This window comes from Ictalurus punctatus, chromosome 22 (assembly GCF_001660625.3).
Source record: "Ictalurus punctatus breed USDA103 chromosome 22, Coco_2.0, whole genome shotgun sequence".
NCBI lineage: Eukaryota > Metazoa > Chordata > Actinopteri > Siluriformes > Ictaluridae > Ictalurus > Ictalurus punctatus.
In genome coordinates, this window is record NC_030437.2 from 3,432,601 (window position 1) to 3,455,334 (window position 22,734).

Below are 22,734 nucleotides of genomic sequence, written 5' to 3' on the forward strand. Positions count from 1 at the left end.
TGCATAAGTATTTACCCCTTGAACATTTCCACAATTTGTAGTGTTACAAGCTGAAACTGAAATGAATATACAGTATCTCACAAAAGTGAGTACACCCCTCACATTTTTGTAAATATTTGATTATATCGTTTCATGTGACAACACTGAAGAAATGACACTTTGCTACAATGTACAGTAGTGAGTGTACAGCTGGTGTAGCAGTGTAAATTTGCTGTCCCCTCAAAATAACTCAACACACAGCCATTAATGTCTAAACCGCTGGCAACAAAAGTTAGTACACCCCTAAGTGAAAAAGTCCAAATTGGGCAAAAAGTGTCAATATTTTGTGTGGCCACCATTATTTTCCAGCACTGCCTTAACCCCCTTGGGCATGGAGTTCACCAGAGCTTCACAGGATGCCACTGGAGTCCTCTTCCACTCCTCCGTGATGACATCACCAAGCTGGTGGATGTTAGAGACCTTGTGCTCCTCCACATTCCGTTTGAGGATGCCCCACAGATGCTCAATAGGGTTTAGGTCTGGAGACATGCTTGGCCAGTCCATCACCTTCACCCTCAGATTCTTTAGCAAGGCAGTGGTCGTCTTGGAGGTTGTGTTTGGGGTCGTTATCATGCTGGAATACTGCCCTGCGGCCCAGTCTCCGAAGGGAGGGGATCATGCTCTGCTTCAGCAAGTCATTGTACATGTTGGCATTCATGGTTCCTTCAATGAACCGTGACTCCCAAGTGCCAGCAGCACTCATGCAGCCCCAGACCATGACACTCACACCACCATGCTTGACTGTAGGCAAGACACACTTGTTTTTGTACTCCTCACCTGGTTGCCGCCACACATGCTTGACACCATCTGAACCAAATAAGTTTATCTTGGACATGGTTCCAGTAATCCATGTCCTTAGTCTGCTTGTCTTCAGTAAACTGTTTGTGGGCTTTCTTGTGCATCATCTTTAGAAGAGCCTTCCTTCTAGGATTACAGACATGCAGACCAATTTGATGCAGTGTGTGGCGTATGGTCTGAGCACTGACAGGCTGACTCCCCACCCCTTAACCCTCTGCAGCAATGTTGGTAGCACTCATACGTCTATTTCCCAAAGACAACCTCTGGATATGACGCTGAGCACGTGCGTTCAACTTCTTTGGTCGACCATGGCGAGGCCTGTTCTGAGTGGAACCTGTCCTGTTAAACCGCTGTATGGTCTTGGCCACCATGCTGCAGCTCAGTGTCAGGGCCTTGGCAATCTTCTTATAGCCTAGGCCATCTTTATGTAGAGCAACAATTCTGTTTTTCAGATCCTCAGAGAGTTCTTTGCCATGAGGTGCCATGTTGAACTTCCAGTGACCAGGATGAGGGAGTGTGAGAGCGATGAAAATGGCTTATTGGGCCCAATTTGGACATTTTCACTTAGGGGTGTGCTCACTTTTGTTGCCAGAGGTTTAGACATTAATGACTGTGTGTTGAGTTATTTTGAGGGGACAGTAAATTTACACTGTTACACAAGCTGTACACTCACTTTATTTTACATTGGAGCAAAGTGTCATTTCGTCCGTGTTGTCACATGAAAAGCTATTATCAAATATTTACAAAAATGTGATGGGTGTACTCACTTTTGTGAGATACTGTACGTATATGTCGGTATAATGTCTGCTTTTTTGTTAATTAATCTATGTGTAGTGAAAATATTTAGCACCATTAGTGTAAGTTAAATCCAGTTCAGATGTAACACTGCAAAAAGTGGGGACATTTCAAGGGAGTGAATATTTATGCAAAGCACTGAACTTTACTTTTCAGTGGAAAATGTCAGAATGTAGTGATTCATTTCTACATCTTAACATGAAATAAATATGGTGAATTAAACATCAAGATGCTTTGCTAAAAGCAGACACTGGTGGGACTATTTAAGGTGTTGTAGAATTCTTATCCTGGGTTTTTCCTCTGGTGTTCTTTGAGTGGCTTTCTGATGGTGAACAGTAGTAACTGATGGTCTCACCTGTGTGGAGCAGCATACACTAAATAAGCCTTTACCTGCAGAAGGGTTCCAGCTGCATTTATGTTATATATATATATATATATATATATATATATATATATATATATATATATATATATATATATATATATATATATATATATAAAACTTTAAGACAGAATGAAAATAACATTATGGCATTCAGGTGAAATAGCCAAACAAAATTTATGGAATTTAGGAAAAGAGTTACTAAGATTACTCAAAACCTCAAGTATAACATTAAAGGCAATTAAAGGCAGTGAGAGTAGTTAAAATAAAAATAAAAAACCTACAATAAGACTATAAAACATGTATGTTTGGATGACCTGCAGCTGTAATTTATGAATAAGTCACTGGAAGTCTGAACATGTGTGGAATATTTCATTAGGAATCAGCCTTGACATAATAGTAGTAAGTCATCATTTTGAAAAAGCTTCTTATTGTTTTCAGACTCTAAAGCATAAGACAGATTAGCTTAATCATTTTTCAGATCTTGGTAAACTGTATAATTGTACATTTAACCGATGGAAATGGCTTGGAAATGCAATTCAAAATTAATACCTCAACATTGGTCATACTAATTCGCACACAATCACTGTTAAAAAAATGATGTTCAGACTTCATAACATCAGCGCAGAATTAATGAATCTGCATTGACATGAACCAGTATTTTGCAGCATTAGAGACATTAGGACAGTAGTGGCTCAGTGATTAAGACTTTTGATTGGAAGGTTGAGAATTCAAATCCTGGCACCACAAAGCTGCCACTGCTGGACCCTTGAACTGCTCAGTTGTGTAAATGAGGTGATTTATAAGTCACCCTGGATAAGTGCATCTGCCAAATGCCATAAATAAAATGAAGATGCCTATGAATCTCATGAACCCTGTTAGTAAATCAGCTTACTAATTTTTTTTTTGCTAATGTTATTAATTTTGCATGTTTTACACACCAAACGATGACATGTGTGAGTGAAAGGCAAGATGCAAGTGTATAAATCAATGATCGTCATCATAATTCCAGTCATGGGTCACAGACAGGTAGCAACACACAGGGATAATCCATAATTGGTAAACAGGAAAGCAAGCACAGATAGAGTAACAAAAAATAATTAGGCAAGACTGGATCAAGGGAACAAAGGCTTAGACTTAGACATATGCTTAACATAACACGATAAGACTGCACACTAAAACTAAGACACACAAGGATATAAATAGGCAAACTGATCAGTAACTGAAACAAAACAGGCGTAAACATTAAGGACACAATAGGGAGATCAATGAATTATAAGACATGAGTGGAGATCACAACAAAATCTACATTACAATGTAGACAAAACATAGAAATAGTGGTACTTGCACTGGGAACTAGGATATGGCCTGAGAACTGCAGCATGAGAGTGGAAATGTTTTCACACATTTTCCTTTATTATAACAAAGAGCAATTATTTTCAAATGGGTTATGTTAGTAGATACGATTTAGATTTTTTTTTTATTAATCAGTTAAAAAGTTTGTGCCTTCCTTTTGGAAAATTCATTCATTCATTTATTGATTCATACACTCTACTCTGAAAGTATTAGAATGGCAAAGACAATTATTTTGTTTTTGCTATACACTGAGGAAATTTGTGTTTAAGATAAAAAAGATAAATATGAGACAACAGATCAGAATTGCAGGCACATTTTTTTTAACCCACACATTTCTCAAGTGATCAAAAATACTGCAACATGTCACTGACAGTCACATGTTTTATTGTTGCCCAGGTGTGTCATGTTAGATTGATTGTTTAAAGAATTAATAGGTCTGCGTGTCTACTCTTGGTTTGAGACCTGGGTGTCACCTTTGAAGACTGCATTTGTTGTTAAAATGGATAAACCAACATAAAGATCAGAGAGCTATCTATGTCAGAAAAGCAAGCCATTTTGAAGCTGAGAAAAGAAGGAAAATCAATCAGAGCCATTGTACAAGCATTGCGCATAGCCAGTACAATGTTCTGAAAAAAAAAAGAAACCACTGGTGTACTAACAAAGAGAATCAAAAAACAAAACATACAAGCTCATTGGTCAAGCATGGTGGAGGTAGTGTCATGGCTTGGGCTTGCATGGCTGCTTCTGGAATAGGCTCACAAATCTTTAGTAGTGATGTAACTCATGATGAAACAGAATGAATTCAGACGTCTACAGAAACATTTTTTCTGCTAATTTACAAAGAAATACATACAATCCAATTGGGAGGAACTTCATCATGCAGCAAGACAATGATCCAAAGAACACTGGCAACACAACAATGGACTAAATTAGGGGGGAAATTGAAAGGTTTTAGATTGACCAAGTCAATCACCAGACCTTAACCCAATTGAGCAGCACTTCTTGAAGAGGAGACTGAAGGGAGACCCCCCCCAAAAAAAAAAATAGAATAAATAAGTAAATAAATAAATAGAATAAAATAAACAACTATTGAAAGAAGCTGCGCTACAAGAGTGAAAAAGCATCAGAAAGGAATAATTAAAATGCTTCTTGATGTCAGTGGGTTGCTGTCTTGATGCAGTTAGGAATATTCAACCAAATAAGTGTCATTTACTTCAATTTATTTAAAGACTATGTGTTCCAATACTTTTGCTCACCTAAAAAGGTGCCATGTTGTAAATTGTTTAACACATTTTGGCGTAAATATCAGGAAATTAAAGTTCTGATCTATTGTCTCATTCCTCTTTTGATCTCAAGCCCAAATCTCTTTAGTATATAGCAAAAACAAAAGAATTGGCCTTGCCATTCCCATACTTTCAAAGGGGACTGTATTTAGTAAACACTTTATCTTTGTGGCAGTGGATCTGGAGTCTATCCTGGAAAGAGACACTTTTTTTGTGAGGCTGGTATATACACGGAAAACATGTGAAACCCCAAGCAGACAGTAACCATGGCTCAGGATCCAAGATCTTTGTGGATCATGCACGCACAATGAAACACATCATTATTCCTGACATATAAAGTATGTTATAATCCTGTCAGATACAGGCATATGCAGCCTTCAAATCAGAATCCTCGTTTATCAATGTTGTTTACATAAAAATATGTACAGAAATTGTGTGCACATTTTTGAAATCTAATTATTTAAAAAATATATTTTCGATTGATCATGCATTGGACTGCTGATTCATTTAAAAAGAAATTCATTACTATTTTTTTAAAATTAAATGTAATTACTGTTTAAAAAAACATATTTGTGATTGCACTCCAATTCCATAAAAATTTACAATGTTACCTTGTTAACATCAATGAAAGGTTTCCTACATTTTTTGCAGGTTTATAAATATTGCCATTTTCTTTCTTTCTTATACAGGGTGTAAAATTCTGGAACCAATGAGAGTACCTAGAACTACCAAGATTTCAACAATTTCATCCAATGTTAATGCCATTTTTCACCTGTAACAAAAATGGCATAAATATTGGATGAAATTGTTGTATATATAAGTGTCAAAATCACATATATGTAGTTTACCTCCCATTGGTTCCTGACTTTTATGACACTATGTAGATATTGCTTGTTTGACTCTTGTGTAATATCCTGTTATATATCTTAAACATTATTTTATATTACTAGGAAAGCTTGAATAAGGATTTAATTCTGACAGTTAATCAAGCCTCTTGCCTACTTTTTCAATTAAGGTCACGGCCCTTTCTCTCATGTATTTGAGGTTTTCATGAAGGAGGTAAAACCAGAATTGAATTGGAAGGTAAAAAATCTAATGTTTTGCATGCAAATCAGTAAAGTGGATAATTACCTTTTGCCTTTAATAAATATTTATAATTTTTATAGTATCTCAATACATTTTAAGTCTGAACAAATAAAATGTGGCGAATTCCGATGAATCCTTGTACAATCATATAAATGTTATACCTTTAATTTTATAACCAATTCCTTTCTTTTTGTTCTTATGGAGTAGCATGAAGCAGCATCTGTCAAAATGTTTGAACAGCTGATCAAAAACATCGGAAAGAAGAATGAAACGATTAAGAAAATCATGGAAGATGACTATAAATTGGAAAAACATGACATTAAGTTTATCAAAGAGCTCATCTATAGCAAAGAAAAGCTTAATTCAGCTGAAGATACTAAAGAGACTGAAACTGAAGTATGATTATTATGACTGATGATGGTGATGATGATGATGATGATGATGATGATGATAATAATAATAATAATATTAATAATAATAATAATAATAATAATAATAAATTACTTTAGTATTTGATGAAAATGATAAAGATGTCAAAACAAAGATTTAATATAAATTTTAAAAGATGAATATTAATATTTATAATAAATAATAATAAATAAAGTATAATAACATGTTTACTATATAATAATAATAATAATAATAATAATAATAATAATAATAATAATAAACAATATTAAGTAAAATAATCACTAATAAATACTTATTTACAGATATGTACTGAACACTCAAATATTGGGTTGTGTGGGTATGATAAAAATGAAATTAATATGTTGTTATAGCTATGTTTATTGTATTTTATTTATTGTTTTATTTAATACAGAAACGAGACAAACAAAGACGCAAGGACAATCCCTACTTATATGAGATTGTGGCCAATGAATGCACAGGTATTGATGTCGACAAAATGGATTATTTCAGCAGGTGAGTTGTGGACTTGCACTCATTGTTTACGTATGCATGTTTATGTGTGCAAGTGCATGTTTGCTCTTATTTAATTATGTACAAAGTTTATTTTCCAATACATGTAGGGACTGGTATTGTAGAAGCTATATTTATATTTCCTCTTCCAGAGATTGCCTCCATCTGGGAATGAAAAGCAACTTCTCCCATGAGCGCTTTGTGATGTTTGCACGAGTTTCCACCAACGAGGACGGTGAAAAGCAGATCTGCATGAGAGATAAGGTAAGTGTGGAATCACTTCTATTATAAAGTACATTTATATTTGATATAACATGCTGATATAAAACCATACTGAATATTTTGTGTGTGTGTCTTTCAGGAAGCACTGAACATGTATGAACTCTTTCATGTCCGCTACCTGCTTCACTACAATGCCTACCAACACAGGGTTAAGGTGGCAGTTGAAATGATGTGAGTTCACCTTTACAATCAGGCCATACTACATTATCATATGTGATTTAAGCAAAGATAACTGCATAACACTGATTTCTCCCCTTTCATTTAATTACAGTTCTGATCATAAGTTTATTTTCCTTATGTTGACTATAAGTTTATCTTGCCATCAATTTTCTCTGAATTTCCTGCGCCACTGGTAGGGACAATGTATTTCTCTTTATAGGCCATGTTGACCCCTCGCCATTCATAACATTTATGTTTCTGACCATAAATCTTTATTTTTGACTCATCACTCCAAATTACTTTATTCCAGAATTCTTGAAGTTTTTCTAGATGCTTTTTGCATATTGCAAGCAGGACGTTTCATGGTGGTGCCATAAAAAATGGCTTTTTTTTTAATGGTAACTTTACCATGTTGCCCATTTTTGTTTAGCACCTCCTTGTTGTACAGTCAGAAACAGCCACCCAACTCTGTTTCAGATGAGCCTGTTTTTGAGTAGGACTTACTTGAGGATTTTCCTTTGCATCTCGTATAATTTTCTTTGCAATCATGTCACAAATTTCTACATGATCTCACCTTGGTAACCACAGAACCACTGGTTTTACATTTCTTTTTGGAAGTTTGAATAATGCTGATTGGCATTTTCAAACCTTTGGATATATTTGTATAACCTTTTCCTAATTTATAATGTTGAATTACTTTTTTCCGCAGATCATTTGACAGTTATTTTGCTTTCCCCATATTTTAGTATCCAGCAAATTGAGTACAGGCATAGACTTAATGCACAAGGTTTCCCTAAAAACTTAGAAACACACTGACAGTTCATGCACATGCACTAATTACAATCAAACAAAACACAGGTACAGATTCTTAACCTTCAAATTGACAGGCTCAAAATAAGTGTATGTAAACACTTTTCATGAGGGTCATTTGTGTAATTTCAGTTGTTATGATTATTAGAATACATGGAAATGTATGTGATTATAAATAGCTTCATCTAAACACTTAATAAATAAGGAAATGTCTATTGTATGATCAATTCTATTATAATATGTCTAAATAATATATTAAAATAATAATAATAATAATAATAATAATAATAATAATAATAATAATAATAAGTAAACATCTTACAAATTCTGCCGTGGGTATATGAGATTATGAGCAGAACTGTATGCTATAAGAATACATGTTTTCACCATGACTTTTCCTTTTGTTCAGGATTGTTGACGCACTTTTGGCAGCTGATGAAGATGACTTTAAGCTGGATGGCATGAAAATCTCTGAGGCAGTAAATTATCCTGCAACATACCTGAAACTCACAGGTTCTCTTTTAAAATATTTCTAAAGTTGCCCATTACCATAAATACATGAACCTGTGTTATCATGGTCTGAAACAATTTGGCATAAAATCAGACTGGGATTTTTGTGACCTATTTGCATATACATTCGCCATCCACTTTATTAGGAACACCTGTACACCTGCACATTCATGCAATTATCTAATCAGCCAATCATGTAGCAGCAGCACAATAAAAAAAAAAATAAAAAAAACATGCAGATATACGTCAAGAGCTTCAGTTAATTTTCACACTGAACATCAGAATGAAGAAAAAGTGTGATCTCTGTGACTGAGTAATAGTTCTGTGGGTGGAAACACCTTGTCGATAAGAGAGTCAGAGGGAAATGGCCAGATTGTTTCAAGCTGCCAGGAAGGAAATAGAAACTCAAATTGTCACTCTTTACAACTGTTCAGTTTTGGATTCCCATGATAGCCTCAGATTCTTGTTCTTGGACAGGAGTGGAACCTGATGTGGTCTTTTGCTAGTGTAGCCCATCCATCTCAAGTTTTGCTGTTTGTGAAAAGCTGAGATGCTTTTCTGCTCACCACGGTTGAAAAGAGTGTTTATTTGAGTTTCTGTAGACTTCCTGTCAGCTCAGAATCTCAGATGTTTATGATTAGAGTCTTTTTTAGTTTTTCCTCTTCTGTTTACAGATAACATTCTTCAGGAAATCAAGGGCTCATCAGAAAAAGCAAAGGAGATCATTAATAGAATTGAGAAACGTGATCTTTACAGCTTTGTTGATAGCAGAATCTTCAAGTCCGATGAGCTGAAAGATTTGAACGATGCACAAAAGCAAGAGGTTAGTTACATTAATATTTACTTGACTGCAATCGTTAATGTAGCATTATAAATTATCTTTAACACCACTGTCACTGGGTTATGTAGGAGTTTCCTAACAGAAATGTTAAAAGGCAGTATTGTTACATTCAATGTACTTGCATTAGAGACATGTCCAGGTATCAGCTAAGCCACAGATGGGCTACTCTTTAGTGGGATAAAGAGGAGACGCCTGTCTGCTTTCCCACCTGAGGGTGACTCGATACAGTGTTCAGCCTGTAGATGTTAAATAAAAATGGGAACATTAATTGTAATTATAAATGGATAAAATGTATGCCCTGACATTCTTAATTCATAAAAAAAAGTAATTGTATTTCATTACTGCAAACACAAGCAACACTGTGGCAATTAACAACGTATTTAAATATACGACATAATAAATATTTAAGGACATGTAATTAAAACAGTTCTGTATTCATAGTTCTGTATGAATACAGAACTAATCTCAATTAAAATGCCCAAAAAAATATGATGAACAATAGTTGGGTACTCTTAAACAAAGGAAGGTTAGACGTGTTCATTTTTACAATTGTTTACCAAATTACCAGTTTTTATTACTGAATACTGAACTTTTAAACACTTATTAGTATTTTGCCCATTTTCAGCATTTGCCATATGCTAGTGACATGCTAATTCATTCTAGTCTATTTAGATGATCAGGATCACTTGCAAAATGATAAGGCGTGTGTGTGTGTGTGTGTGTGTGTGTGTGTGTGTGTGTGTGTTAATAGAAAGTGGTGAAGACATAGCTGGAGGAAACAAAGAAAACCGATGCGAGTGAAATTTTGAGTTTTAAGTTGTTTTTTGAAATCCAGAGAAAACCTAAAACCTGTCACTCAGTCTTTTGTGTTTTACTGATTTTATCCAGAGGCCTGTTTCACGAAGCAACACCTTGTTGAGACCAACAAACCAGAGTTAAACTCCAACTTACCTGGGAAGCCACCAAAACCGGCTTCGTGAAGCAGGCCTCAGGAAGACAGGACATTAGATAGTCAGTTAGCTACATTCCTTATTAGCAATGGATTTTTTTTCTTTTTTTTTTGATTACGTTTTTTTCAGCACTAATGCAAAACTCATACTAATTTCATTATCATTAAATATGTAGCACTTTTCAGTCGTGTTAAATGTTGAGGTGTGGTGCAATCAGAGGTAAAATCCAAAGAGCACCAAACAGGTGTGTTATTAGAAATCAGGTAATCAGTTGTTGCTGTCATGGAGGTTGTAGTTTCTTCAGCTGACATGGTAACTGATCGAGGATTCTGGAAAACTGTGTGTGTGTGTGTATGTGTGTGTGTGTGTGTGTGTGTGTGTGTGTGTGTGTGTGTGTGTGTGTGTGTGTGTGTGTGTGTGTGTGTGTGTGTGTGTGTGTGTCAATCTTCAAACTTTCAGAAATGGCAGAAGTGGATAGAAGAAAAATCTGACAAAGATAAACTTACTGTCAAGGTAAGTGACAAAAAATAATATAGAACTCCTATAATTTTAAGTGCCTTAAGATTTTGGGACTTTGTGCTTTTTTGTTTTTTAACATTCTATTTTTTGTTATTTATTTTTTAATACAGCCTGTCAGATATTCAGGTTTAAGGGTTTTAAAGCCACTATAGGCTACAGAAACCAATAAAGAATCATAACATCCTTTTTTTTTTTTTTTTTACTTTAGCATGAGACAAAACTCCAATAACAATAATGCGATGTACATACTGTATGTCTGATGTTGCTCTTTTAGAAGATAGTTAAGTTTTTACACCATTAAGTTTGTACACTACCTACAACAGGTGCATGGAAAAAATGTAAGCAAAAAAAAAAAAGTAACTGTCTTAAATTTCTTCATTTACTACAAAATCTGCATTTTACATTGGGACTGTTCCATACTGCTTAAAAAGTATTTATGACTTTTTGTCTTCATCCATTATAGACTGCCAAATTAAATTATGGAAAGGAAGAGGAAGATCCAATCAAACATCTCAGATTCTACAGGAAAAACAACCCTGACGCAGCAGTGGAACTGGAGGAACATGAGGTAGATATGTGTATTATCTTTATGATTTATCTCTTATACATTGTAGGGTGTATCCAAAACTGTACTTATATAACTTGCATCTAAAAACAGTCAACTTTACATTTTAATGCACAGGTTGTCTGTGTGTTCTCTAATTCATGATTGGTCTGAAATGACTTTTAGGAATAAAATGTCTGTTCTGTGAGGGGTAATGGCTGATGGTGCTCCTAAATTTCATGCTGAAATGGAATTAAGGCCAGTTCACACTGGACACACATTACAACCTCATTCAATAATCAAATATGTAAAAAAAAAAAAAAAAAAAAACAATTAAAACTAACAATGACTTGGTTTCTGAACACTTAGGGGTGAATAGTTCAGCTTCTTGCAATACCAAAATAATAACCACAACACAGCAATGAAATGTCCGATAAACTGAATTTTTGAAACCCAGTGTGTGTGTGTGTGTGTGTGTGTGTGTGTGTGTGTGTGTGTGTGTGTGTGTGTGTGTGTGAGAGAGAGAGAGAGAGAGAGAGAGAGAGAGAGAGAGAAGCTGTGACACACTATCATATTCTCTGCCACAAGCTATCACACACACACACACACACACACACTATCATACTTACACATGCACTATAATACTCTCTCTCTCTCTCAGACACACACACACACACACACACACACACACACACACACACACACACACACACACACACTATCAAACCATCATTAAACTAAGTCCTTTTAGTTAATTAGAACATGTCTCTCTATTCTGCAAACTTCAGGCAAATCTACAGTAAAGTCTCAGTGGTATCAGTAGTTGAAGACAGTGATGTTGACCGTTCTTGCCCAGAATCCACAACAGTATGACCAAAAAAAAATGTAGCCTCTTCCAATCCCGATCAGTGTCAAAGTATTGATTTTGTATCCAAAGTCAAATCGAAAACACAAAAGGCAGCAGTGTGTGACAATCTGCATACACTCTCCATGCATTACTATTGTGTGGGGCTTGGGAAATATTATGTAACAGTCTCAAAATATTAACTCTTTTGCTATTCTGCAGGTTTCATACCTTCTGCCCAAAAGCTTTGCTGAAATCAAGGTGATGCTTTTCTACAAAGGTGTTCCAAAGCTCCCAGAAAACCCACCCACTAAAGGATTATCAGATGAAAAACCAAGTGAGGGATCAAGTAAAAAATCAAGCTAGGAATCAAGCAGAAGTCAAGAATAGAGGATTCCAGCAAAGAATCAACTGAAAAGCAAAGCTGTAATGCTGTTGAAACAAATGTCAATTTTATAAACTGATCAATGAGGGGGGGATCAATTTTCAAATCCCAGATTATTCTATACAATCATATATTCTACTGTACTCTCTCTTTCAAGATGATCAGGCAAAGGACTAGAGATAAATAATCTAGAGAAAAGAAACTAATTTGTGCATGGTGAATGCAGGGATTTTTTTTTAACTGAAATTCATATAGTGTTTGTTTGTTTTTCTGTACTTTACATGTAGGGTAGGTTTCTTTTTTGGACTTTTCCTTAACTTTTCATGTAGTTGACACTATGAGTGATTGTGATACTTTACACTCTTTAGTACACTGTTCATCATAAAAGAATGATTCCTCAAAATAACTTCATCAAAGCAAATTAATTAACTAACAAGTATCTAGTGTGCTATCACTAATTTTTTTGCATTTTTTTTTTACCTTTTATTTCATGTACTTAGTTTAGCAGGTTACAGAATCTGAATCACATATTAGTACAAGTAATATAATCATGTTTCTCTTATAACTGGTAATACTTACTTAATATGGTTTGATCTGGGGGTTTATTTGTGGTAGAGGGATAGATTTTAGCATATACAAAGTTAAATGAAATAAAACGTTTAAGACATTGGCTATGTGATGAAAGAACTGTGTGATTAAAAAAATATCATAATTTGCGTGTCTGTTGTAGCTCAGTCGGAGGTGGGGGGATGGGGTGGGGCAAGAGCACATGATAGGTGCAATGCTGTGCAATAAAGGTGAGGATAGTATAATGTGTATTGTAGTGTTCTTGATGAGCTGGGAAATGAATCACAGGTGTTAGCATACAGACGAGGCGGGGCTGTCGGTGTGTGTATCTGGGCAAGGTTGAGGCTGAAATCATACAGGGAAATGGCGTTCATTACAATTTGATGTCAAAACTAAATTGCATTTATATTAAAGAAAGATACACCAAGCACACTTTCAAGCTAAATATTTCCCCCCAATTTTTTTGGGCCGCTGTATATATCCACATATTTCCTGTTACTCTACATTTCCTGTTTCCAATGTAAGTCAATTAGGTACTTTTTTCCCCATTCGAGGTCATTACAAAATAAGTAATAAGATTATTTTTGATTTTATTTTATTCTGATAATATTTACTATATTAGATTTTCAATGGGTCAAAAGTTTACATACACTTTGTTAGCATTTGCTGGCATTGCCTTTTAATTCTTTGGATAAATCTTGTGGTAGCATTTCACAAGCTTCTCACAATACTGTGCTGGAATTTTAGCCCTCCTGACAAAACTAGTGTAACTCAGACAGGTTTGTGGGCCTCCTCGCTTGGACACAATTTTCAGGGTAGTCCACAGATTTTCTGTGGGGTACGGGTCAGGGCTTTGTGACAGCCTCTCCAATACTTTCACGTTGTTGTCTTTAAGCCATTGTGTTACATTAGAGGTAATGTTACAGGAATGGTTCCATCACTCTGTCCAAACAGTTCACTTTTTGTTTAATCTTACCAGAGAACACTCGTCCGAAATGGTGGAGATCACCTATAAACTCCAGTCTGTTTATTCATGCCGGTTCTTTTAATTTTTTCACTGGTTTGTTCCAGTAGCCCAATGTAAACCTTGCCTTAGTGAGCTCCAGAATTAAACCATTTTTCTTCCAAATTTCTGTAAATATGAAATTAAATATGCTTACATTTTTTTAGCTGCTGCCCCATATAGCTTACAGACCACTTATGACCTCAGTTTGATGCACAGAAGCACTGTGTTCCAGCTTCATAATACATTCTGATAGTGTATGGATACCTTTTTTTAGGTATCATTTTAAATCTCTCTTTTCACAATAACCGAAGTAAATATAGTCAAATATTATTAGATGGCTACTGGTGTCATCTATAAATAAGTTTCTTGATTTTGGAAATATTGTCTTAAAACATATATCTTTTAAGTCTCTTGAATTACATTCCATTTATTTTATTTTGTTACTGTATCCATCCATCCATCTTCTACCACTGACTCCTTCTTCAGTGACGCTTGGGAACCTTGAGCCAATCCCAGGGAGCATCAGGCACAAGGTGGGGTACAACCTGGACAGGGTGCCAGTCCATCACAGGATAATCACAGGACAATCACATACACACTCACACAACCATTCATACACTACGGACCACTTTAGACACGCCAATCAGCCTACCATGCATGTCTTTGGACTGGGGGAGGAAACCAGAGTACCCGGAGGAAACCCCACAGCACGGGGAGAACATGCAAACTCGGCACACACATGGCCCCGGCGGGAATCGAACCCCGGACCCTGGAGGTCACACCCTGAAGGTGTGAGGCGAACGTGCTAACAATATATATATATACACAAATTGTTCTGTCTTCTTGGGAACATTATCATTTGCATGGTGTATATCCCACCCAGTGGTAATACAGTGAGAGCACTGTCCATTGTATCAGACTGTATCCAAAATCAGAGTGCTACTCTGGTGACCCTTTTTTCATTTCTGGTTGATTTGATCACTGTAAGACTTTCTTAAATGTGTGAGACACAGGACAGTAAAATTTTAGACAAATGATATGGCAACAGCATAAAAGTTTACATTGCAAAACCCAAACCTCCTCTAACAAATTCTGACTACAATGCAGTTCATCTTATACCAACATACAGGACTGTTCTCAAAAGGAGCAAGCCACTGGTAAATCCGTGACTATATGGGAAGAGAATGGAATAATCAAACTGAAAGGGTGTTTTCTGTCTACATACTGGGATGATTTTGAATGAAGCAACAGAGACTAGACAGAGAGATTACACAACAGTAAAAGTTTATTATGAAAACACAGGCAGACAAATCCAGATCCAAATCCAAAGGCGTAACCAAAACCAGGCAATGATAAGGAGATGTGCAAAGTACTCAAGAAGGGATTCTTTTCATGTGTTTTAAATATTCTGTTCTGCATAATAATTCTGTCATACTGTGCAAATGATAAAAATCTTGACTTGATGTGGCCCTCATTCCTATTCTAATTAACTATTTCGACATGTGTAAACTATTTTGACATGACAAATGTGTATTTGAGCAGTGTAGTATGTGTCCAAGTTTTAGGTGTATCACTGGGGAGGACAGCTAATCCCCAAATAAGGGACTGTCCAGAAACCATAGGTAAGCCAACGTTTATCATGTTCTACTCTTGCTGTTATATGTAGTTTGTTTTTTATTAATTGTACTGTATTGATAAATACCTTACTTACTTACAGAACATAAAAGGCAGACTAATCAATGCAAAACATATGAACAGAAACCAAATGAGAGGATGAAAACAAATACTGTTTATGGAAATGGCATTCATCACCAAGGCAGAAACTGTATACTGCATACTATTCTAGATCATTATTGAAGATTACGAAAAATTTCCGCCTTACCTATAAAGGTTAGTATTTGAATTTTAATAAAGCTTTCATGTAGTCTTCAAATCTACTGAAAGATCTGCTTTGTTTACCAGTCCTCTGCCTTTCCTTGATTAGATTAGACAGAGAGATCACACAACTGATTACATAAATTTTTGTGTGGACATGCACACTAAGAAGGGCATAACTGTATACAGTATATCCCAAGCACAAATCACATGTAAAGTCTGCACCAACACGAAAGAAGCAGCTTTTAGGAATTGTAACTGGATCACTGTAACTGGATCACTGCATCACTGAATATCTTCCATGATGTTCAAATTAATGTGTTCTTAAAACATGACTTATGGAGGATAGTGTGAAAGAGAGTTTTGGTAGGTGTGGCTTCATGTAAATGTTATCATGCCTTGGTATTCTTTGACCCAGGTCTGTAAATTATAATGAAATTAAAGCAATTGAAAAAAGTTCTGGTCTGGCTTGATGTGGATTCACTCATTTCACAGACTTTACATATGCAAGATTTTGTTGATCAGTGAGGATGCAGAGCCATGTCATCATTCTTTAGAGCTGCAGGATTATTGCCAAAATGATAATGTCGATTATTTTGATCAATATTGAGATCTCGATTATTTATCACAATTATTAATTGATTTTAGTGACAACATATTTTTATTGCACTTTCACATTTATTAAGTTTTCTCATGCCACAACATAACACACAAGTAGGCATGAGAAAACTTGAGCCGGTCAGTTATGATAGAATTTAGGTGTCACAAATCGTGATGGAGCAGAGATAGGACGGATGCAAGTGCAGGATAAACAGTTGTTTATTTGAAAGAGAGACAAGCAAAAACATAATCCACAAACATGCAAGAGGTCAGGCGATTGGCAAACAGGCATACACGGGGCAAGCCTGGAATCTAGGTCGTGGTCACGGAAAACAGGGTCGATAAACAAAACGATAAACGAACTATGACGAGGAACTGGAAGGGGATAATTCAGCGCGAACTAACTTTAAACATGGAACGTGACTGTGACTATGACTACTATACGAACTAAACTAATTCTAAACATGGACCGTAAGGTGCTCGCGCATTCGCGCTTAGAGCACGCTGCTTCAAGGGGGAATCGTGACAGAACCCCCCCCAAAGGCACTCCTCCTGGAGTGCAATGAGTCATCCCATTGCATTGGCGGCCCCGGCCCCCTGGGCTGAATGTCCCAAGCAGAGCCAGGAAACTGCACGGTGTTCTTGGCGGCGCATGGGAAGCGGAGCGACGACCCTGGCTGAACAGGGAGGCTGAGCGACATCCTCAGCTGAACAGGGAGGCTGAGCGACGTCCTCAGCTGAACAGGGAGGCTGAGCGACGTCCTCAGCTGAACAGGGAGGCTGAGCGACGTCCTCAGCTGAACAGGGAGGCTGAGCGACGACCTCAGCTGGGCAGGCAGGCTGAGCGACAACCTCGGCGGAGCATGAGGGCTGAGCGACGTCCTCGGCGGAGCAGGGAAACAGAACACTGTACTCAGCAGAGCAGGGAAGCAGGGCGACGTCCTCGGCGGAGCATGAAAGCAGAGCGACATCCGCAGCCGGGCAGGCAGGCTGAGCGACGACCTCGGCGGAGCATGAAGGCAGAGCAACATCCTCGGCGGAACAGGGAAACAGAGCACTGTACTCAGCAGAGCAGGGAAGCAGGGCGACGTCCTCGGCGGAGCATGAAGGCAGAGCGACGTCCTCAGCGGAGCAGGGAAACAGAGCACTGTACTCGGCAGAGCAGGGAAGCAGGGCGACATCCTCATCGGAGCATGAAAGCGGAGCGACGTCCCCAGCTGAACTGGAAGGCAGAGCGAAGTCCCCTGTAAGGCCAGGTAGAGGAGCGTGGGTCTCCGTGCGGCCAGGGAGATGAGCGTGGGTCTCCGTGCGGCCAGGGAGAGGAGCGTGGGTCTCCGTGCGGCCAGGGAGAGGTGCATGGGTCTCCTCGAAGCAGAAGGGGGGAACGATATTTGCCATGGAGCAGGAAGGCTGAGCGACGACCTCAGCTGAACAGGAAGACTGAGCGACGACCTCAGCTGAACAGGGGGGCTGAGGATCTGAGGTCACCAGGTGAACCTTGGGCATGGGCAGAGCTTCGCTGTGCATGTCAGCAGACTGGGGCGTGAGCATAACTTGGCTGTGCATGTCAGCAGACTGTGGCGTGAGCAGAACTTGGCTGTGCGTGTCAGCAGACTGTGGTGTGAGCAGAACCTGGCTGTGCGTGTCAGCAGACTGTGGCATGAGCAGAACTTGGCTGTGCGTGTCAGCAGACTGTGGTGTGAGCAGAACTTGGCTGTGCATGTCAGCAGACTGGGGCGTGAGCAGAACTTGGCTGGGCGTGTCAGCAGACTGGCGCGTGAGCAGAACTTGGTCATTAGGCTTGGATATTAGCAGAGCTTGGTCAACTGGATCAGCAGGCTTGGACGTGAGACTTGACTTGGACCTCAGGGACGTGAGACTTGGCCTGGTCCTCAGGGATGTGAGACTTGGCCTGGTCCTCAGGGATGTGAGACTTGGCTCGGACGTCAGAGACTGGAGACTTGGCTCGGACGTCAGAGACTGGAGTCTTGGCTCGGACCTCAGGGACTGGAGACTTGGCTCGGACCTCAGGGACTGGAGACTTGGCTCAGACCTCAGGGACTGGAGACTTGGCTCGGACCTCAGGGACTGGAGACTTGGCTCAGACCTCAGGGACTGGAGTCTTGGCTCAGACCTCAGGGACTGGAGACTTGGCTTGGACGTCAGAGACTGGAGACTTGGCTTGGACGTCAGAGATGTGAGACTGGGCTTGGACCTCAGGGACGTGAGACTGGGCTTGGACCTCAGGGACGTGAGACTGGGCTTGGACCTCAGGGACGGGAGGCTTGACTTGGACTTCAGAGACTGGAGGCTTGACTTGGACTTCAGAGACTGGAGGCTTGACTTGGACTTCAGAGACTGGAGGCTTGACTTGGACTTGGACCTTAGGGACTTAAGACTTGACTGGGACTTGGACCTTAGGGACTTGAGACTTGACTTGGATTTCAGGGACTGGAGGCTTGACTGGGATTTCGGGGACTGGAGGCTTGACTTGGATTTCGGGGACTTGAGACTTGACTTGGATTTCAGAGTTGAGCTCTGCATGAGTTTGCCTGTAGTAGTGGGTAAACGGCAGCGCAGGTTTGCCTGCCAGACTTACCCCCCTGAGAAGTTGTTCTAGCTCGTCCTTCGCCTCCGGACTCCCGGATCGCATCATGATTTCCCCCACAAACTGTTCTACACTGTCCATGTTCCTACAGTGCTTATCCAGTTTGAGCTGCACCCATTGACGGGCTGGTCCAAAGAACCGGGACCACATGAATCGGAGCCATTGCTTCTCCTCTGGCTTAGGGTCTAACAGGCTGGTGAAATAGAATTGACAGTCTACCAGAAAATATTCAGGGGCACCGAAAAATCCGTCAAATGGATCAGGAAGCTCCATAAATGTCCATTGTGGGAAGTGGACTGAGTCCATAGCGGGGACGGTTGGCGTCGACTTCCGGGTTCTGCATCTCCTCCGTTCTCCTGCTGCATCCATATTTGGGCGGAAGATTCTGTCACGAATCGTGACGGAGCAGAGATAGGATGGATGCAAGTGCAGGATGAATAGTTGTTTATTTGAAAGAGAGACAGGCAGACAAATCCAAAACGTGATCCAAAACGTAATCCACAAACATGCAAGAGGTCAGGTGATTGGCAAACAGGCATACACGGGGCAAGGCTGGAATCTAGGTCGTGGTCACGGAAAACAGAGTCGATAAACAAAACGAGAAACGAACTATGACGAGAAACTGGAAGGGGATAATCCTGCGCGAACTAACTTTAAACATGGAACGTGACTGTGACTATGACTACTATACGAACTAAACTAATTCTAAACATGGACCTTGACTATGACTACGATACGAACTAAACTAACTCTATGACATTACTCTTCCGCGTTGTGTGCTGGGAGGCGCGCGGTATGTATGCAGACATGATCAGCGTCTAAACTGCTAGCAGCTGAGAGCAATACAGACCCACGTGAAATCCCAGCCAATGACAGAACAGGGAGGAGACATGACAGAAACATAAACAAAACACACGTGTCCAGATGTCATTACAGTCTACAACGGAAAAGCAGGTGCTCGCGCATTCGCGCTTAGAGCACGGTGCTTCAAGGGGGAATCGTGACATTAGGAACATAGTGTGAACCATGACAAATTAATTTACGTTCTGAGAAACTAAATGTAATAATTTCAGTTAATTTTACAGACTGTTTGCAAAAAATAACCATTAACCTGTTCTACCTTGTAAACAAATACAATAAACATCAATGTTAATGTTCAGTGTTTGAAGTCTGCTCCTCTTAAATATATTTAAAGCTACATTATTAGACATTTTCCACTGTAATCGTTCTGGGCTGGAGTCAGTTCTCGAACCGCTCTGTGTATATTGTGTATATATCTGAATAATCTCATATAGGATGTGATTGGGTGAGTTCCTTTACCCGTCAGATGCACCATGTGTACCAGTCCTCTTCCTTTCCTTGATTAGATGAGACAGAGAGATTACACAACTGATTACATAAATTTTTGTGTGGACATGCAAACTAAGAAGGGCATAACTGTATACTGTATATCCCAAGTGAAAAGCACATGTAAAGTCTGCACCAACATGAAAGAATCAGCTTTTAGGAATTGTAACTGGATATAGCTGAAAATAGTTCAAAAGTAACTTAACCTGTCCAGATGGAATTTCTACTCTACTACTGAAGACTTCTACAGAGTATGTGACCCAAGCTTGGGTCCCTATTTTACAATATTAATTGGACTTCTGGAACAATTCCAGAGAAAAGTTGTTTTAAAAAAAAAAGACTATTGCCCTGTAGCTTTATGTCAGTTAAGGTAGGCGGATATGGGTGTAATTGCAGTACGAGTTTATCATGAAAACACAACCAGATGAATCCAAATCGTAAGACAAAGTCATAACCAAAACCAGGGAATAATACTAAAAGAAGATGTGCAAACTACTTAAAAGGGGAAAAAGAAAAAAATAAAAACAAGTAGAGAACAAGAACAGAAAATGAGATAAACAACACATAATTTAATAAGCAAGGTTGTAAGAACTGTGCAAAAACTGCTGGGAGGGTGCAATACTCCTGGGGATGTGTAATACTGGAACTGTGAGATTCCTGGGATCATGGAATAGTATTGAGACTGTGCAATACTATGATTTCACCACTATGCTATACTGTGTTCTGTGCAATACTGATGGAACTGTGCAATACTGTGATTTCACCATTATGCTATACTGTATTCTGTGCAATAATGATGGAACTGTGCAATACTGATGGAACTGTGCAATACTGTGAATACTGGGCTATGAAATATTGTTTGGTGGGCAAAACTGTTAGGAATGTATACATGTCAGGTTGGCAGGTAGTGGAACTTGTCGTTGTAAGCCATTAATGCATGCTGAGTCCAAGAAAACTATTTTCTGATAGGAAAATAAAGTATTTCTTTTCTTTGCTTTGTTTTTTCTTTCTTTTCAGGTTTTTTTTAAAAGTATGTTTTGCATATCCTGACTGAATGTACTGTGCAAATGATAAATAAACTTGACGTGATTTGGCCCTCGTTCCTCTTATTCTAATACACTGTTTTGACATGCAAATAAGTATTTGCCTGTAACCACATTTTCAGCAGTGTAGTATGTGTCCATGTTTTAGGTTTTCACAGGGAAAGGCCACAACCAAATCCACAAACAAGGGATTGTCCAGATAGTATGTCTGTTAGGCTATATATGCATCACTCTGCTCACCTGTTTCATAGCATCAAGCTGTAAGCCAAAGGTAAGCCAACGTTTATCATGTTCTACTGTTGCTGTACATTATATGTAGTTTGGTTTTGGTGAATTGTACTGTATTAGTGTGGAATAGTAATAGTAGCTTCAACAAATTTGAATAGCAGAATTCTGTCACTATCTCTTCTGTTGCATTTACAAGCCACAACTCTTGATTTCTGCCAGCAACAGCACATGTGGTAATGCCTTAATATAAGGTTTGCTAGTAAACTCTTTAAAACATAGTAAAACATAGTTTAGTAATTAAAGATTGGATTAGGACTGAGTTTCCCAAAAGCATCACAAGCAAAATTCAGATCATCTTAATTTTGGAACTGGAAAAGAGAGTGCTCAATGTAAGATTGCTCTACCATTTAACAATGACTTTTATCCTGAAATGCATTTGGTAAAATCTCCAGATTTTTAAAAACTCAGATGTATTAGGAGCAGAGTTGGGTGTAATCTAATTACTTCTTCTGATAATACAGTAATCACTTATTGAATGATTATTGTCACAATTCAAGGTTGAGCCAGAAGCAGGTGCAGGTAATGACTTTTATTGAAGCAACGTATTAAGAAACAAAGACACTAAGACAACTTGATAAAACACTGTGGCATGAAACAAAACACTGAGACATAAACAACATGAATCTAAGGCTACTTGGCATAATACTGTGGCAAAACTAAACATAAACTAACAAGATCAAGAAACATGGAACACAGGGGTCTAAGACAACAAAAGACAAGCTAATGGTGCAGACAAGGACTATATATACACATTATTAACTAAAATGTGAATCAGGTGCAGGTGGTCATGTGACAACTAGTGCAGTGCAGTGGCTGATGGGAAGTGGAGTCCAGAGTTTCTTGATACGTGACAATTATTTGTTTTTAACTTATTCTTATGGGTTAATCATTGATCA

The 22,734-nt window shown here is 38.4% G+C and overlaps 2 protein-coding genes across 5 annotated transcripts in view; both read left to right on the forward strand.

Moving 5' to 3' along the window:
• The window catches only part of LOC108255725 (deoxynucleoside triphosphate triphosphohydrolase SAMHD1), a 60,268-nt gene extending 47,689 nt beyond the window's left edge, over positions 1-12,579 (forward strand). For 2 of the 4 annotated variants that reach the window (XM_053674248.1, XM_047150032.2), the window contains exons 5-14: positions 5,669-5,736; positions 5,947-6,135; positions 6,563-6,663; positions 6,813-6,924; positions 7,022-7,113; positions 8,321-8,424; positions 9,096-9,244; positions 10,672-10,725; positions 11,195-11,299; positions 12,342-12,579. In XM_053674248.1, coding sequence (XP_053530223.1) covers positions 5,669-5,736; positions 5,947-6,135; positions 6,563-6,663; positions 6,813-6,924; positions 7,022-7,113; positions 8,321-8,424; positions 9,096-9,244; positions 10,672-10,725; positions 11,195-11,299; positions 12,342-12,485 — 1,118 coding nt within the window. In that variant the 3' untranslated portion in view covers positions 12,486-12,579. The remainder of the gene's footprint in view (positions 1-5,668; positions 5,737-5,946; positions 6,136-6,562; positions 6,664-6,812; positions 6,925-7,021; positions 7,114-8,320; positions 8,425-9,095; positions 9,245-10,671; positions 10,726-11,194; positions 11,300-12,341) is intronic. The other 2 variants (XM_053674246.1, XM_053674247.1) reach the window with 2 other exon arrangements.
• A 9,153-nt stretch (positions 12,580-21,732) lies between these two features.
• LOC108255726 (deoxynucleoside triphosphate triphosphohydrolase SAMHD1) overlaps positions 21,733-22,734 on the forward strand; it is a 37,985-nt gene continuing 36,983 nt past the window's right edge. The window contains exon 1 of the mRNA XM_053674255.1: positions 21,733-21,821. The gene's annotated coding sequence lies outside the window, so the exon portion shown is untranslated. The remainder of the gene's footprint in view (positions 21,822-22,734) is intronic.